At 37.2% G+C, this 18869-nt stretch overlaps 1 protein-coding gene across 4 annotated transcripts; it reads right to left on the bottom strand.

Moving 5' to 3' along the window:
• Positions 1 to 3115: 3115 nt before the first annotated feature.
• On the bottom strand, positions 3116 to 18643 carry lrguk (leucine-rich repeats and guanylate kinase domain containing). Of its 4 annotated transcripts, XM_039668059.2 has the most exons (20): positions 18024 to 18643; positions 17815 to 17916; positions 17011 to 17092; positions 16652 to 16752; positions 16383 to 16464; positions 14591 to 14715; positions 12969 to 13112; positions 12430 to 12510; positions 12247 to 12333; positions 11872 to 11978; positions 11511 to 11630; positions 11220 to 11316; positions 10269 to 10382; positions 9948 to 10149; positions 8969 to 9085; positions 8044 to 8162; positions 7815 to 7903; positions 6728 to 6841; positions 5202 to 5359; positions 3116 to 4779 (listed from the first exon to the last, which is right to left on the bottom strand). In XM_039668059.2, the coding sequence occupies exons 1-20, from the start codon at positions 18027 to 18029 to the stop codon at positions 4631 to 4633; spliced, it is 2196 nt and encodes a 731-aa protein (XP_039523993.2). In that variant the 5' UTR covers positions 18030 to 18643; the 3' UTR covers positions 3116 to 4630. The 4 variants fall into 4 exon arrangements, with proteins under 4 accessions (XP_039523993.2, XP_088983445.1, XP_039523994.2 ...); XM_089127319.1 differs by lacking the exon at positions 8969 to 9085; XM_039668060.2 differs by lacking the exon at positions 12247 to 12333.
• Positions 18644 to 18869: the final 226 nt, after the last annotated feature.

Here is an 18869-nt window from a genome sequence, read left to right as displayed (position 1 = left end):
TGACAAAATAAAAAATGTTGTGATTACAAATCATGAAATGTTTTGGTTTTTTTACTGATACTTTAATAAAACATTTTATTAAAATGGCATTATATTTAAAATTTTGTCCCAACATCCAATTACAACATTGTGCGAATTTAATTGTTGGGAGATTCACAGTCCCTGAGGTGGGACAGGCCAGAATCATAATTTAAGGAGGGATACACTACATTTGATGTGTTTAATACTTGTATTAGTTATAAAACGTCTTATAAACTACATAATCAAATAAACATTTCAAAGAACAAAAACATGGCATTTTCTTAGGAAAAAAATATAAAGTCCTGGTTAGACTAAAGTGTATCATATTCAGCGAGAGTGCCAAATGTGCGTGCCAACATGCCACTTTTAAAGTACAAGCACTGCCTATGGAGAGGAGCTTTAAACTGAGCCATCATTGTGCAGCTTTCTTTTAACAAGTATTTTAACACGTTGCAAAACTTTTATAGTTTATCTGACAATGCAAAAATGAGAGACAGAACGAGAGAGAGAGAGAGAGAGAGAGAGAGAGAGAGAGAGAGAGAGAGAGAGAGAGAGAGAGAGAGAGAGAGAGAGAGAGAGAGAGAGAGAGAGAGAGCGTAACCCCTAATTAAAAGTATTAGAAATCTTCTTCCATCAGCATGAGGGGGAATTAATGTGGGGCTGTTGGCACATGAAGTCAATGCTTCAGGCTTCCTGTCTCCAAATAGGCAAACAGGAGGTGCATTGCAGAGAGCCTGTTGCCTTGGTAACAACAACTGAACTGCATGGATTCCAAGCAGAAGCACTTCTGAATTCTCAGGGGTGAATCTAACTACACCTTTAAAGATTAAACGTTGACTCAACACAACAACACAGCAGCAAACCCAAGAAACAGAAACTTACATTGTTAGAAATAATAAAGTTTAACCTTCACCGCACGAGTACATTCCTTCATTAGAATCGAATGGCATAAAAATTATACATTTTAAATGGTGAATTAGCACTCTCTAAAAATAAATCATTTGCGGAGGACATTTATTTGAAGACACAAGTAACATTTTTAATTTCTGGTGAACCGTAGATACACGTCAGTCAACAGCACATCATTATTTCTCTGCCTGGATGTTTTAGTAAGGAGTTTCCAGAAGTTTCCACACACCTTATTCCAGACAGATGGACCCTTTTCCAAAGCCTCAAATACTGCATATCCAGCTCAAAGTGACCTCTAGTGTATATATCTGCAAAGACAATTGGTTAATAAAGTAAGATTAAATAAATAAAGCATATTTGCGTAATTCAACGTTTAATTGTTGCAGGTTTGTGTATTATTCTGAGTTTGCATTTCATTTGAAAAATACTGAATCTTTTTTTGTGAAGGTGAGATGAGTAAATTCATGTTCACATTTAGTCTAGAAGTACAATATCTATCATGTTCACACAGTGCACACAACACCTTTGCACTTACTTCAACATGGACTGTCTGTCATTACATGGGAAAACAAAGTAACTTGAGTTAAATTTGGAAAAGTAACCCAGATATTCAATTTTAAATTTAAAAGTAATGCACTACTTTACTAGTTACTTCAAAAAAGTAATCTGATTACGTAACTCATGTTACTTGTAATGTGTTACCCCCAAAACTGAGAAAATACGTGGCAACTAAAAGCACCATTAATTAGACAAATTACACAAAATATGAAATAAAAGAATAAAATTCCCTGCAACTAACATAGGGCTGCAAATTTAGTACAATTCTGCGAAGACAAGAGATAGTGTTTCCTAGATATCTGCATGTCTTGATACAAAATTAAAATGATTCTTTGATTCAAGTGAGATATTAGTTGGATGTCTGATAAAGTGATGCCTGTTGACATTCATAAGCACTCAAAGCTAAAAGGACACAGCATCTATAGTGCACAACTAGTTCTTACATAACTTTCTGGAACTGGAAAGTTTAAACTACACATTCATATTACAGAGATGATTATTAAGATTTTTTTCAAGGTTTTTGAAAACTGGAGCATCTGTATTTTCTATCACTTCAAGATCGCCTCGGAGCGATTTTCTTTCTTTCACCAGCAAACAGCAGAACAGAATGTGACCCCTGAGGGCTTGAGCTAACAAACAGTTTTTGCAGGTATTAGGGTAAAATACAGCAGCCCTCCTATGATTTACCCCTCCCTCTCTCACGTCTGATTTAAAAGATGATTTAAGCGATGATTAAGATATATATATATATATATATATATATATATATATATATATATATATATATATATATATAATACTGTATATATATATATATTTTTTTTTTTTTTTAAAACTGATTTGGAGATTTTATGATTTTGAAGATTTAAAACTTTACTGTTAAATATTTTTTCATTTTTTTTTTTTTTTCATTTTTTTAAGTCAGAATATGTTTGTACATATGTAATGAGCAGAGAGCTGGTATATTTATATTTTGCTTAGAGGTATGCAATGTTCACTTAGCAGAGTTCCAATGATGATTTTACTTCAAATGTGTAAGTTAGCAAGTAGTAAGAAATGGAATGATGCAAATGTACCATTTGTATACCACTAATGTATACACTGAGAAATAGTTTCTTAATTTGGAAAGTGGATTGTACCATGTGCATTAGGTATATCTTTAAACATAAGCAACTTGTTTTTCTACCTTTTAAGGAAGTTGAAAGTCTCTATGTGATGTATATACGCCCAATCTTACTGTACCACCTCAGAGAAACATAACGGCATGATCGGGTGAGAGGAAGGAGGAAATGGTGAACAGAGAAATCTGGAATGAAGACCTCCTCTCATATAGCCTTATTCTTATATGCCAGTGTTTAAATACATGTATAAATAATACACATGTATAAATAATAAATCTCTTGGCAAAAGTAACTGGCGTAGCTTCTGTGATTCAACAATAATAGAGACAAGCAGGATTTTCAAGTCTACAACACTTTACAATCAGGTGTCATTTGCCAACATTAAGTAACTACATTACTTACCAACAACTATCAATGAATAATAAGTATACAGCATGTATTAGTACTAAATCATATTTAAATGCTGTATTTGTTCTAATTAATCAACGCACTGTGAACTAACATGATCAAACAATAAACAACTGCATGTGTTTTATTAACTAACATTGACAAAGATGATTAAATACATTGCTCACAGTTCATGTAAGTTGATACATTAACAAAGGTTAATGAATTAATCTTATTGTAATATCATATTCTTATCTTTTATTGACAGACATTTTGTTTGATTTTGAGTTTTTTGAGGTCTTTCTCGCAATTTACAGTAAGGTCACCGCGATTCAAGTACTTTCACACTGAAACCAAGAGTTGGTATCTTGACTCAAAGGCTGTTAAACACAGCTGTGCATATAGAGCAACACTGGGGTCGTGAGATCTAGATGAGAGTGATAAGGTAGCAAAAGTGTGAAGACTGTCTCTGTGAGTAGGTTATGCCCGAGGGTTCTCACAGCCGTCTTGTCTGAAACTGCCTCTGAATTATGAGATCATTGCAACATCTGCCGGTTAGAGGGACTGACGCTGATGGACGGCCAGGTGTGTGTGTGAACATAATGTACACACGAGCTCACTGCACACCGATGACAAATGAAAGCGGAAATGAAATGCAACTTGTGTCACGAGATACCTAAATAGTAGTCTCAATATATTTACTCAGTCTGAGTGTGTCAGACTGAGCCGTAAGATACATTATTACAGGAGGAGAGTCTCTTCCACCTCTCCTGTTCCACTCAAGTTCATGACACACATACGTATATTATGTTAACATAAATCTGTTTATGCAAAAAATATTCTATCATTATGCATTTGGCCTCCAAAGTCACTTGCAATAAATTTAAGTACCATTAAAAGTTTGTGGTTGGTAAGATTTTTAAAAATCTCTTCTGCTCACCAAGGCTACATTTATTTGATCAGAAATATAGTAAAAACAGTAAGACTGAAAAATGATTACATATTAAAATAAGTATATTTTAAAATGTAATTTATTCCTGTGATGACAATGCTGAATTTCTCTTCGGTGCCACATTCTCTTTGGATCCTTCAGAAATCATTCTAATATTTCAGATTTTATTATTATTATGCGCTGGTTAATAGTTTTTTTGTGGAAAGCGTGATGCATATTTTAGGATTTGGGGAAACGAACAGCATTTATTTAAACTTGACATTCACTTTTGATCAGTTAAATGCACCGTTGGAGAATAAAAGTATTGATTGATTCAAAAAAAGAAATATATATGACGATATATTGTAACATTGTAATGTTTCCCATGTCCGGGGATTTGAGACCTTCAGGCCGTTTCAAGAGCTTAGATCTGCTGATGACGGATGAGCCTTCAGCCTCTCAGATCACTCCCACTGGAGGACACAGATGAAGGATGGGAATCTCCATATTTTTCGATGACCTGCCTGCTTTTGCCTCTCAGCACTGACCACAGCCATTCCTTTCATTGACATTTATTGAATGGCTGGCTCGAGGCTCTAGGGGTTAATTAAACTTATTTCAATAACCTATTTTTGTCGCAAACACTCGCATGATGTTCTAATATCTCACGATCTATACCCTCTCAAGCTCTCTGTCCTGTCAGTTACTGCTTTGAGCCGGAATCATTGGTCTTCCTTCCAGATGGGATGGGCGGCAGGACTGGTTTAACATTGGCACCTGGCCGGCCCGGGGAGGAGGGGAGTGTTGGAGAGACGCCTTCAGAGACTGAGCGAGGAGCATCAGGGGTCAGACCTGCGAGAGATCAAACAAACAACAACAATCTAAAGTGATTGCAAGGTATTTAAACGTCACTTATGTGAACACCTTATAAAATGTAAAAGTATTATGGGCCAGTTCAAACAGAACGCAGAGATGCTGGTCACTAGAACAAAAAGAAGTGCAAAGTCTAGAGACATGTTCAATTTATTTTAACTTGAGCGCCGAGTTTTTACATTGCAGTTACATCATGCGCGAGATGTGATGTGAGCGGAGCGGTTGAAGACGTCTGTCTAGCCCATGTTTATGTTGAAAGACAATGGGATGGAAATTGAAGCGCATTGGAATGGAAAAACGTGTTCTGTGTGAGCAGCCTCTATGTATGTTCATCTTTAGGGATGCACAAACTATATACTATGTATAAAGAAATAGCACAGAAAGGAACATGAGCTTCTGACCTCTAAGAGAGTCCCGGTCCTGCCCCAACATAGATATATCCAAAGGCTCTATGTTGGGCCCTGACCCAGTGTCTGATCCCCGGGCCAGGCTCTCAGCTGAGAGCGCCCCTGCTGAGCTCCTCATGGACAGGCCAGAACTGGCACGAGACTCCTCAGAACTGAGACAGAGATTAAGAGAGGTAAAGACATAGTTATAACATCAAAACAGTTTGCTGTATACGTATACGTCAGTGACTGGCTTTTTACTTTTTGTCTATTCCATACTTCACTCCTCTACTACAATGTGATGTCTTTAATGAGCTTCATTTAATGTCTTTTCTCTGCAAATTCTGATATATTAATATATTTATTTAATAAATTAATCAACACATCATATACATTACCAATCAAATCTGTAATTTTTTTTTTTTTTATGTTTTGAAAGAGGTCTCTTATGCTCACCAAGGCTGAAAATAAATAAATCTAGAAGTATTATAGTATTTACATCTCTTTCCTATCACTTGATTATTTAAATGCATATTAAATGCTGAATAAAATAAAACAAATATTAATTTCTTTGGAAAAAAAATCTTACTGACCCAAACATTTTATTGGGAGTGTGATTAATTTGACTGACAGCCCAACTTTTAAAGCCTCCTTATGCCGCAATCCTCAGTTCGATTGGAAACTAAATCCAAATAGCAACAACAATATGGAAATGTTTTATTCTCTATAGGATTGAGTTAAAAAACACACACAGATATAAATAAACTAAATACATAAACATCTCAAGACACCCATTAAAACAGGTTTTAAGAAGTTTTTTTGAGTTTTGATTAGCATCAGATTTTTTTTTAATATAGAGTTGGCAATGGTCCCCTGACATATCTCCCAAGATTACATAGGTCCATTTTCAATTGATTTCATAAAGACCACAGTAAAATTCATAACTAGATTGCGAAGTAACAAACTCCAATTGCATATTGCTTTTCCCTGGTGGAGGATAAACAAAAAGTCAGTGTTTAACACAATTTGGAGTAGCACATTAGTTTTGTCCTTTTTTTTTCCTTCAAGCTAATAAGCGGTGCACCATGCAGACCGGGCGGCTCTGTAAGTCTCCCAGGATTCCTCTTAATGAGCTAAATTACAGTGTATTTAAATATCTTGGGGACATGCATATTTCACAGGAGTAGTCTTGTATTTCCTCGCCTGGTTAGAGTCCCTGAGCTCACACACGGGAGAGGCAAAAGCACCGATAGTCATAAATCTGCATTTACGTGCTCCAACACATACATCTTCCAGATGGCCTGCGGCATGTCAGGTACCTGAATGCTTTAACTTTGAGCTGTGGATGAAAACTTTGATATTCGAGCCTGAATGTGTGTAAAATGGAGATGGAGGTTATAAACATAAAGGGAGAGGCTACAAGATAAAACACGTCCTGGGAAATGATGTACACAAGGAGAGGACTTTGGGGAAAGGTTAATTGTCTTGCCCCGCTCAGGTCAGAGGCCAGAGGTGAAAATGTCAAGGTGTGTGTGACATACCTGCTGTCCTCATCGAGGTCATGACCGAGGCCAACAGGACGCACTGAGGAAGAAGAGGGGCCTGGTTGAGCCAGGGAGTGAGAGGCTAATGATGATGGAGCTGTTGGTGCACTCCTGTGACACACACATAAATACACATAGTGTCAGTTAAACACTGTTTACACACACCAGCCTCAGCCTGTGGTGGTGCTTTGTGCAGAGACGACAACTTTTTTGTATTTTATACAACCACAATAGCTTGTTACAAATCTAGACCATTTAATTGTAGCCATGAAAAATGAAAAACAGTATATAAAAACTAAATACGGTATTGAATTATCAATAAAACATCATTGAAATTTGTTTTTATCTAATTAAATATCTACAATTTCAAGTTTCAACCAACACTATTATTCAAAAGTTTAGGTTCGAAACAATATTTCATGTTTTTTATATTTAACTTTTTTTTTAATTAAAAACCCACTGTAAAAACAGTAATATTGTGAAATATGAGTACCATTTTCTATTTCTATTTTAATATAATTTGTCACGTAATTTATTCCTGTAATGAGAAAGCTGAATTTCAGCAGCCATTACCCCAGTCTTCAGTTTCACATGATCCTTCAGAAATCCTTCTAATATGCAGTTGTGCTGCTTAATATTTTTGTGGAAACTGTGACACATTAGGCTTCTTTAATAAATTGAGAGTTTAAAAGGCATTTCTTTAAAACAGAAACTTTATAAATGTCTTTACTGTCACTTTTGATCCATTTAATGCATCATTGCTGAATAAAAGTATTAATTACTGACCCCAAACTTTTGAATGGTAGTATAAGTTATAATTCTGTTTACATGTGCATCATTAGCTTTGCCATGTGTTAAACACTGAATTCCATTGGAATCGTTATTTGTGTGGTGTGCAGAGCTGTTCCTTATGAAAAATATTCCAAATCAGTCACTTTTGAGGTTCTAGTTGAGTTAGCATACAGTCTTAGAAGGTAGTTGCCTCTGCAAAAAGCAAGGCAGCTCACAACATTTTGGATTGAGCCAATGTTTTGGGGATGTCATCACACACAGTCTTTGAGTAAAACAGACAGCGTTATGTTACCTCTGAAACAGCTCGGCATAAACACCAAGACTCTTTCCACTCAAAGCTTCCCGAATCAGCTTCTGGCGTCTGTGATTGGAAGCCATTTCCTATAAGGTTCACAGACATATTTTGTGCTCACTTAAGTGTTCTGCTATTCCCAGCCATGATAGCTTCTGTGAATTATATATCAAACCAATAATTATGTAATATAAACAGAATCAATAACACTGGACATGCTCTCACTTACTGCAGGGGTCTGCTGAGGGGTCATCTTGGCCTGGATTTTGTTCTGGTAGTTTCTGCTGTAGGAGTCCATGAGGTCAGTGGCCTCTTTCGTGTTGGCTGCCAGTAACTCACCAGTTGCGTCTACAACAGCGTTATGGTTAGGGCACTCCGCCATCGTGAACAGATGTCTGCTGTGGCTGCAGCTGTGAAGTGCTACAGCCTCACACTGAGTGCAACTATTTACAGCTATTTCCTTTATAATCCTGGCGAAGCACCCCGCAGACAAAACTGACTTTATGTAAAGACCCCATGAAAACTAATTAAGAGTTTTGTGGCCTTTAGTCCATGTCTGTTATTTTGGTAACACTTGACAATACAGGTGCACTAACAAGCATTAATTTATCTCATGAAGTTAATCTATGACTCACGAAGAACTAAACCATTCATTAATGATTGTTGATTATATATGAATTGCTATTAAATAAATGTGTCATTTATTATTACATATATTAACTAATTGAGTAAATTAATGTCTTAGTCATGGATTAACTACCAGCAGTCTGTTTTAATGAATCGTTAGTTAGTGATCTGCAAAAATATCAATATGTTCTGACTTTAGTTGTTGAGGCACATGACCAATGTTGGGTGTAATGCATTACTAAGTAATTCACTATTTTCCATTGAAAAAGTAAAGTGGGGGATTACTTAATCTTTCTGTAATTTAATTAGTTACTTCTGATGTAATTGCATTAAATACTGTGTATATAATATAGAACAATTCCATATAAAACAATAGTGGATTTAACTTTAAAATCTAACATCTAATGTTAAAATGCATGCTTTTAATGTACATTTTTTCATTCTCTTCCAACTATATTAACATTGGAAAGAAAAAAAATCGTGCTTGTCAAGTGATTTCATTGGGTGTATGGCAAAGTTGGACTCACTTGTGGAGGTGTTGTCAGGTGTAACTGAGCTGCTGTCATCTCCTCTTCCCTGCTCCTCTAGACCCAGATACTCTTTTACCAGCTGTTTTAGTGTCTGGTAGGCCTCAGCACGATCATCTGATGAGCATAATAGAGTGGTTCAGGGGCCAAAGCCGGAAATGAGTTAGCATTTTTAGCACTTCCGGTTCCATTATCCTCAAGTCAGTGTGTTTTTTGATTGAGTTTTTTTGTTAAATGCATGAAATAAGGTCTGTGAACACAAGATATCTTAAGATATTTTCATGTTTTATTCTACGATATGAAATCCATCAGTAATACCCTCTTGTGATTTTTTTAAAGCTTTTACTTTAAGTGGCTAAATAGGACTAGAAGTCCACTCCTCACTTCTCAACTATTCACAAGTCCACTTCCACAGCCTCGTTGTGCTTATAATTGTGCTCTTGAAAACTATTATATCTTGAAATTTCAGGGAAAACTATTTTAAACAAAAGTTGAAAGAATTGTTGGAAGTGTAGACTATAAACAAACTACACCACTGTGGTGTAGTTTGCTTATTGCCTACGTTTAGCTTTTGACTTCTGCTGATTATATTTACACTTCAAAAATCATGAAAGTTGTGTTCACAAAATTTGTAAAAACCATAAGCTTTTGTTAGTCACAGTCCTTATTTTCTGCAATAATCCATAAGCCAATGGAAAAATCCAATTGTTTTTTAGTCGAGGGAAGCAGGGAGATGCTAACGTCTGGATTGGCTTACAAAAACACGTTATATCTGCAGCACTTGGTAGAAGAGAGCAATCGAGTTTTCATAAAAACCTGAATGAATCTTTGAAAATGTCTTGCTAAGGCTAAGGTTTTATTAGCCTTAATTGTCACTTAGGAGATTCTTACAATTCACAAAGGGAAATAAAAAGTATATTCCTATAGACAGACACAGCGTAACTAACCTACAGTATATGGGTTAATAAAACGCTGTTACCACAAGGGATGATGTTATCAAAGAAGCCAGGCTTTTCTCTGTTGATCTTGGCATACAAATCAATGCGAGACACGGCTGTTTCCATCTGAGCGTTGCTGTAGAATCCTCTTGCTTTCAGAAAGCAGACGTAATTATCAACAACAGTGGGGATCAGCAAGACGTAACGGGGCTCAAAACACGAGTTCTTCAAGCTATACACTCCCTGGTGTTGGAACAAACAAACAAAACGTCTGGTATAATTAACTACTGTGGCAACTGACCAAATTTTGTGCTTGGTCAATGAATGTTAACATGGTGGAACATGTTTCCTTGATGCCATACCTCTAGTTCCATATGCACACAGCAGGCCAGACCTTCACGAGCCACATGCTCAATAGACTCCCGAGACAGGCCATACCAATGTCCTCCATATTGCATCGTCTGGACAAACTGACCCTGACAGTAGGAGAATAAAACCAAAAAAATGCACTGTAATTGGAACATGGCTGTCACAAAACTCAAATGAATCTCTGAATGGGCGTCATCATGGATGTTCAGCACAGATTCACGGGAGAATGACGTGAACTCTTGACCTTTGGGTTGCAAGGGAACATCGTTCTTCTCACACAGACAAACCTCTGACCCCAGTGTCCAACTGCACCTGGGTCCATTTACCAGCAGCAACGCTGTAGTCAAGCTTTTACCGGCAGAAAGCAATTCTCAAACATATGTTTCTACGTCTTTGGTCAAGGTGGCTTTAAAACATCAGTACAAATGCCAACCATGCTCTAATCCTACCCTCTTTTTACTTTAACGGGCCCAGAGAGAAAGCAGGAAAAAGCAGAGGAGCGTTTGCGTCTGCAGAATGCCGACACACATCTGTGTTTGTACGATATAGGTAGGAGAGGTTAGTCTGTAAAACCCGACTCTGTCTCTTCTTCCTCTGTGCTGCCGGCATAAGGTTATAATCGCACATCAAAAGGCTTCCTTCAAGCCTCTATCAATCAATAACACTGGACTTATATAGCAACACTTCAGAGCTAAACGAGATAGTGGCGGCACACACTAGGTGTGCGCTCTCTCAGAAGCACCCGAGGGGCCTGGGGAAAGAGAGAATCTAGGGTGAATTCTTTCCCCTCTTCACATTTTTGGCATGTCATTGCTTTATAGACCAATATGGCCTCTGGGAGTCTGTTTCTGCAGATGAATGGGCATAAAAACTGTAACACAATAGTCCACAGTTGTGAGTAAAATTGTGCAAAAGCAGATCAGCTGTCTGACTCAAGACTTTACCATTTGAATCATGTTCTGAAATTCTTCCTCGGTGACAAAGTGATAGTCTGATCCATCCTCTTCCCCATAATAGGGCCCCCTGGTGGTGTGGCAGGCTCTACAACAAACAAATCGATTAAAGAAACTAGAATCCAACATTCTATCCAAGTACAACTATTCATGTCATCTTGAAAAAAGTCCTATATTCTCTCCAATCACAATATATACGCAGAAAAACGAAATATCGCAATGTAAACTTTCCCCAATATTTATTTATTCGTTTTTTATAATGCACCCTAAACTGACACTTACCCATAAGCAAAATAGTCTCTGAATTCCTGGCACAGTTTATGGGCAAGTTCCCTCTTCCCACAGGCCTGTGGGCCAGTTAGGACCAGCATGGGGTATGGAGCATCCAGACTGGGGAGAGTACTTATGGAATAAAATGCAAAATTAGCTTAATGCTGTTGTAGTGAACTGCTTGAACTTCCTGTGAGTTCAGCTTATAACTAACTGTGTGACTTCAAATAGCCTCACTACATAGCTCCAGATTCATTTTAGTTCAGATCAGAGCTCTTTGAGTAGTTTCAAGGGCTTTCTGCTTGAGGAAAGTGGCCTTTGTGGACTCGACAGGCCCGTAATATGAAGAGGAAAGCAGATCGAAAAGTCGCACCTGTCAAAAATAACCTGCGGTTGCATGAGCTGGTACATCAAGTGGGTCATGTGATCTCTGGCTGCGATCACCTCCAGAGGAGGGTCGTACTTGTTCACAGCAGACACCTGAAATTGAAAGACAACAGCAATGTGATTCTCTATTCAACCTTGCCATGATGGTTCAATTACATGCTTTATTTTCCAACAAACTTTCAGAGCTTCCAAGTTACTTTCTAGTTCTTTTCTGTTCAATTCAGATCCTTGAACCCTGAGATGTGGACTCCAACCAGCATTATGGTTGGAGTAACACTATTCAAAATGTGTGTTTTTTTTTTTTTTTGGTGTGCAACAATAGGCTTCCTCCTAACATCTTTTAGTTTAACAACTAGATCACCTTCTCCTCTGCAGTTACAGTGCTCTGGTCCAGAAGTATGAGGTGCTGAAGGAGGAAGATCACAGCCAGTCTATAGTAATCCTGGTTCTGCAAGAAGCCAAATGGCTTTGAGTATAAGGTAATTATGACTTTAGGACCATTGTTACCTATGCTGTGGAGTTGAGATGTTTATGGTGGCCTTACCTGCACTGGATTTCTCAGGAGATTAATTTCTCTCAGCAAAATCAGGTCATGCAAATGTACAGCCTCCTTTATCTCACTGATCTGATATACAAGGAACAAAAATCAAGTTTGGAGTAATTTTGTTGAGTGAAACAAGCTCAAAAGTACAAACACTGTCACTGAGGTGGTACAAAAGGTACAAAAAAATATTTACTCCTAATATTAGTGCCACATATACACCTGAAGAAAAATATGTACAAATATTGTACTTTCTAGATCTAAAAGATGGATATTAGTACCTTTGAGTAGAATCATGTACCCTTAAAATACTACTATGAATCTTTTAGGAGTAGATAAGGTACAAAGTCGTCCTTTTAAGGGTAAAGCCCCAGTGACAAGCAGTTTTTTTTTTTTTTTTTGCACATATATTTTCTGACAGATTTTAGACTTCCTAACCATTTTCACTTGTCTAGACTGGTTTCTTTTGGTTGGCAAAGTTCCGTATAACATCAGAGCCATTTGCATAACATAATATGACAGAAATATGACAGCTCCTTTACCAGATTGCTCTCAAGGTTGAGAGTTCCCAGGAGATGGAGGTTCTGGAGACCCGAGAGGCTTTGAATCCGGTTACAGGACAAATCCAGAACTTGGAGGTTGCGAAGAGTCTGGAGATTCTCAATCTTGTGTATCACATTCACCCTCTTAAAACACACATATACAATTATCATTTCGATATCGCAAAGAACAGTCACTAAAATTCTCTGCACGGTTATGTGCTATTTCTATATGGCTGTGACTGTGTGATTGACAGGTGAGCTCAGTTAATTCAAGGCTGGTGGGTAGGGACTGACAGATGAACATCTGTAAGATGTAGCGAGTGCATATCAATGAACAAGCGACTATCCTAACGCCCGTCTCACCTCCCTTTTCCTAGCCTTCGTATTAGGTTTGTATGGTTAGAATTTCAGTACAAATGACCAAAAACCACACTATAACAAACAAACAAAAAAAACATCTGGTAAAACCAGCAAAACTTTAACCGTATTTCAATATTTCTGACAACTCAAAAATGGAAATGGGTCAAATTGACCAGCAACATAATATGAGTGCCAGAAAGATTCCAGCTTCCAAAGCCCTGGCCTTACAATACCCCGATCCCTGGCACCAAACAGCAGGAGACATGACCATGAGGGGCTCTGGAAGCTCCAGATCCAAAGTGTGATGGGTGTAAGATGAACAAGCTGACAGGCGCACGCTGTTCAGGGTCTCAGAGCAACAGGGGGCGGACAGGTTCAGCGCGTGGGAGGCTATGTATGAGCTAGGTTTTTTTTTGTTGAACGGGGTCCAGGCTCTCTCACACCAGCAGCTTGGCCTCATGGGGACATGGACACCAAAGGACGCGGCGCTGCTGACGATGAAGAATCTCTTTGATAAAGGACAGCATAAACATCCTTCAGCTGAGTGGCAAAGGTCTGGTGGCATGCTGGCCTGCCATATGGTGGGCTTCAACACCAGGCTTTGTTTTATTTTCCGAAAAGGCTGGAGCTTAATCATGCATACTGTCTGAAAAACACACAGTTAGGGGATGGTTCTGGGGAAAAAAAACAGTAACTGTCAACGATATCAAAATGGTAGAAAGACGTGCCAAAACAAGTGGCTGTAGTGTTGCCCACACTATCACAGACAGCGAGCATGGCAACCTTTCTAAAAGTGTTGACACAACAACATAATCTGGAAGAGGATGACAGGTGACGGGGAGATACTATGGGGGGAGCAAAAAACATGTCAACAGGTTATGCAGTCTGACGCTAATTAATCCAACAGAGACTCGTAAACACTTCGGGGAAAGACAAGGAAGACCTCACATTTCTCTATTCCAATCTGAAATTAAAATCAAGCGTGATTACATTTATTTATCGCCCCATCATGAAGACGGTGACATATTTTCCCAAACAGAAATTAACAATTTAGAGTTTCTTATTCAGTACCCATTTTCATCCTCAAAACACACATTAATTAATCTTGCAAACCTGCTCTTAAGTAAATATTTTACAAATTACACTCATATTTTATTCCTCTCTGCACTAATCATCGGGAATAAATTAGCTGTGTTAAATGGATGTTGCTGTTTTTATAAATGTCAGTAGTTTGTGTGTGTGTTTAAGATAACTGATGGTACCAGACAAAGCACTCTGAGGGGCAGATGGTCCAGACCGCTGATACGGGAGATGTTGTTATGGGCCAGGCTGAGGTGTGAAAGTCTTTTGCAATTTTCCAGTCCACTGATGGCACTAAATGAATTATCTGAACAGCGAGGAATGGTCAAAGAATGCTTTATTTTGAACAAATCCATTCATTGAAAGTCAAGATGAATCACCCTAGATACTTTTTAATTACACATTCCAGGTCTTATTGTGATTGTAATTTATCAGTGCATGCTATAGAAAAACAAAAGGTTCATCAATGCCATTCATTTTGGTATATGACAGCCACTTTTTTCCTATCCAATCAATTCCCGATGGATATTTCAATGGTTCACTTTAAACATTCTATTAACTATAAGTAACTTTGCGATGAGTACATTGAGTATTAGTAGACTGTCTGCTTAATATCTTCTAACACTTTATTTTGATGCTCCCCAAAATACATTCTCACTATACAGTAAGTGACTTTGCAAGTATGTCAACTTATTATACTACCTAAATCTAACTTACTACTTACAGTCTACTAATATTTTAATGAGAGTTAGTTGACATGTAGTTGCAAAGTTACTTATAGTCAGGGTGGGAATTATGTAATTTTAGGGGCAGGGCCATTTGGCCTCCAACTTTTCTTATTTTTTTTTTTTTTTTTTTTTAGGGGCACCAAAGCCATATGACAGTGCACAAAGGCCATTGAGTACAATTTGATGGTTTTCCCATTCAGATTAATACCATAACATCCTAATTTAGAATAAGACATGAATTATGACTTTTTTAATAAAAATAAAAATTTTAATGAGAGAGAGAGAGCGCCATTACATTCTAGAAGGTAAAAAAATACCAGACACCAAATATAATATTTTAATGCAACGATGATAAAGTCTATCGATTATCATAACATTATATATGATCTATTATGAAAATGCCTGACATGGCTCGAAGAACACAGGTTGGTAAGTCAAATATCATTGCAAAAATGTTTATTGTCTTCAAAACGACATAATTTGCATGTTACAGCGATGTGGTAGCTTGTTTGTGGCCGGCGATTTGGGATTTCTGCATTGTTGAACACTCTTCTTCATGTGTTCCGCACATCAATAACTTATACAGTGCTCATAATAATGATTACATCGACGCATCGGGCTATAAATTCAATAAAATATTATCCCTGTCAATAGAAATCTGATGTAAATTCGCCAAATCTACACACTTTTGAACTAAAAGCCGTGAGGGGCGTTCCACGAACTAATTGAAGTTCAGAGACTTCTTGGGTGGCTCGCTGTTATAGACCATTTCACAAGATGTAAACAACACTGGTCCAGAAGCACTTCCTGTTTTAGTTTGTAACTGTTTTCTTTATTTCACATGTAAAGAAAACATCTTAAAGATGTTTGTTTAACTTTTTGATTCAGTTTTAAATGTTCTGTTGGTTGTATTTTATCCCAGCTTTTATGTAGTGTTAAAAAACTGAAACAGGAAGTGCTTCTGGACCAGTGTTGTTTACATCTTGTGAAATGGTCTATTCAAAGCAAGCTCTCTATGCCGCACTGGCGCTTTATACATGGAACTTGGACAGGGCCAGGGCACACAGGCCACTGTGGCCGTAGGATGATTATTATTATTATTTTTTTTTCACGGGGCATGACGGTATAATTCCCAAAGCCGACCATCGAAATAGTGTTACCCCGCCCTATTCAGTTTGGAAATCCATTACTGAAGTAAAATGAATTGCGAATGTTGTGTCATGCTTTGCAACCTTAAAAAGGATACAGTCGAGAATCAGTTTGCACAAAGAAGAATATGCAGAAAGATCCTTCATAACTGCAATCTGGTTGTGTGAAAAATTCACTTCCTGCAAAAAGAAAAAAAAAAAAAAACAACAAAAAAACAAAAACAACTTTGAACTTTTTAGAGATCACTTTTTTTTTTATAAAACGCATCTAATATTAATAGTGAAATAATAGTAAAAAATTCCCAGCAATGCATGGGAAAAATAAACGTCATATGACATCACAATGCTCTGTACTGAATTGAATCACCTTGAGATTTTTTGGTGGCTGGAATCCAAAGAAATCAGTGAGTTGGTTGTGGGAAGCATCTAGTATGATGAGGTGTGGCATGTGACTCACGCAGGATAGATCTACCAGTCACAAAACATTAGGCAGAAAGAGCAAGAGAAAGATGGATGACAAGCATCTGCACAGCTGAGATTATTTGTCCCGCTACCAAGCAACCATGAAGGGGACGGATGAAGGAAATTCCGGCAAACATTTTCAACAAAGAGGATATTATCTGCATTAGCGGAAGACAAATATGAGCAGGTCCGAAACATGACAGCAAATTTCAATTCACCATATAGTTTGCTTTTAACACAAACATTAAGCTGGTGTAAACCTACCTTTGATTTTATTGTAGGGAAGCTCTAGCTTTTGTAGATAGATGTAATTGCATAAAATGGAGACATTTTTCAAGCCTCGCCCCTGTGGCAAAACACAATCAGAAATTCAGTTAAGGTGGCAATAAAATGTCATCCGGTAAAACCCTGAAACTAGAGGAGAGTATGGCGGATTAAAAAAGGATGTAAACTAATTTGGAGGCCACTTCTGTTTTTCTCCAGCGAAGTCATGCAACTAAACAATATCAGTGCTTCCAGAAAAAACTATATTAATATTCTACCCCAGAGCTCTCTCGAGTAAGCCTGGGAAATTTTATTATGGAAAATATCAATTGTTGCATAGTGATGTAACATTCTCTCTCTCTCTCTCTCTCTCTCTCTCTCTCTCTCTGTGTGTGTGTGTGTGTGTGTGTGTGTGTGTGTGTGTGTGTGTGTGTGTGTGTGTAGATCAGATTGTGGGGAGCAAATATTCTCAAATTGACAATAAAACCACTTTTATTGTGGTGACCAAGCAATAAGAAACATAGTAAATGATGTATTAACCCACTTAACAGTCAAAACTGTGATTTATACCCATCAAAAAACTATAATAATATATATATATATATATTATTATTACTATTAATTATTAATTAATATGGTCATGTGACTGTTACACAAGGCATGATATTGATAATTGATAATTAATCAATATTGATAATATTGATTAATTGATAGAAAATGTTATTAAGTCAGTATAACATTACAAGGCAATGGAACAATGACAATACAAAAACAAATATTAATGTGTGCGTGTTGATAACTCACTGGCACAGAGAGGCATAGGTAAGTGTGCTGGAGTCCTGTAGCAGACTGTCCCAAGTTTGACAGGCATTTAAACACCTCGTCCTCCGTCAGTTCACCATCATTCTCCATTAGAAAAGAACAATAGAAGGAAAGCATAAACATTTTAATGATGGCTACAAAGAGTTAAGTACAGAATACATGAGTAAATAACCATATTTGAGGGCTGTTACCTCCATTGTTGTTGTGTATGACTGTGCCCCCTCTCTTCTTTTGCTGTCTCTATGGTTTCCTGTCTCCAGAGAGCACCGGTTATTACTAGAGGAAGGAAGGAATCTAACATGTTCAGCTTAACACAAACGCCAAAGATGGAATATTTGACGACATTAATAACTAATACAGCTTAAGTTTTTCCCTCCTAAATGGATGAAAGTAAAGCCGGACTTTCTGTGAGAACTAGGAAAGCAAGGTTGAAGTAATTTGCACGCGCATCGGTTGCCTGGTAACCATGCATAAACTAAAGCAGCGCAAGCGTTTTACACATGCGCGGACGCTACGACTCAGTTATCTGACTCATGTTGTCAAAACACGATGATCATATAAATACAGAAAAACATACAATTAGTTATATCTATTCATATACAGTCATAACTTGTGAATTATATAGTTATAGAATGCGTTATATTTAATGAAGGATGCATTTCTAATTATGGCGTTTATATTTTTATACAAAAAATATATTTAATACTAAATGTAATCAAATGTGTGTATAGGCTATTTTCTTAGTATATATACTTTGATAAGAACTTTGATAGTATGAAAGCAAAGTAATGTTCAGGCTTTTTTCCCCTATTATATACCTTTATTTTTATTTTGACATAAACATCTGCAAAATTCAGTTCAAATCCAGTAGTCCAGGGCTGTGAAAGGCTTCTCAGGATTAAATACTTTTAAGCAATCAATTGAAATTTACAAGCATGTACAATCCCTTTAGCGAACATCTCAAATGTTATTAAATGCTACACAACAAAATGCATTACTAAAAAAAAAACAAAGGCATGAAATAGTGTTGATGATCC

The sequence above is a fragment of the Pimephales promelas genome, chromosome 24 (genome assembly GCF_988280905.1).
Source record: "Pimephales promelas chromosome 24, fPimPro1.hap1.1, whole genome shotgun sequence".
NCBI classification, from domain to species: Eukaryota; Metazoa; Chordata; class Actinopteri; order Cypriniformes; family Leuciscidae; genus Pimephales; species Pimephales promelas.
This window is presented reverse-complemented; position numbering and strand designations above follow the sequence as displayed.

Coding starts and splice junctions, on each gene's coding strand:
- lrguk (XM_089127318.1), bottom strand. CDS start 17,949: ATGCTTTCCTTCTATTGTTCTTTTCTAATGGAGAATGATGGTGAACTG. Junction 10,150..10,268: donor GTGTGCATATGGAACTAGAG/GTATGGCATCAA, acceptor TTCCAACACCAG/GGAGTGTATAGCTTGAAGAA. Junction 7,904..8,043: donor CCCCTCAGCAGACCCCTGCA/GTAAGTGAGAGC, acceptor TGAACCTTATAG/GAAATGGCTTCCAATCACAG.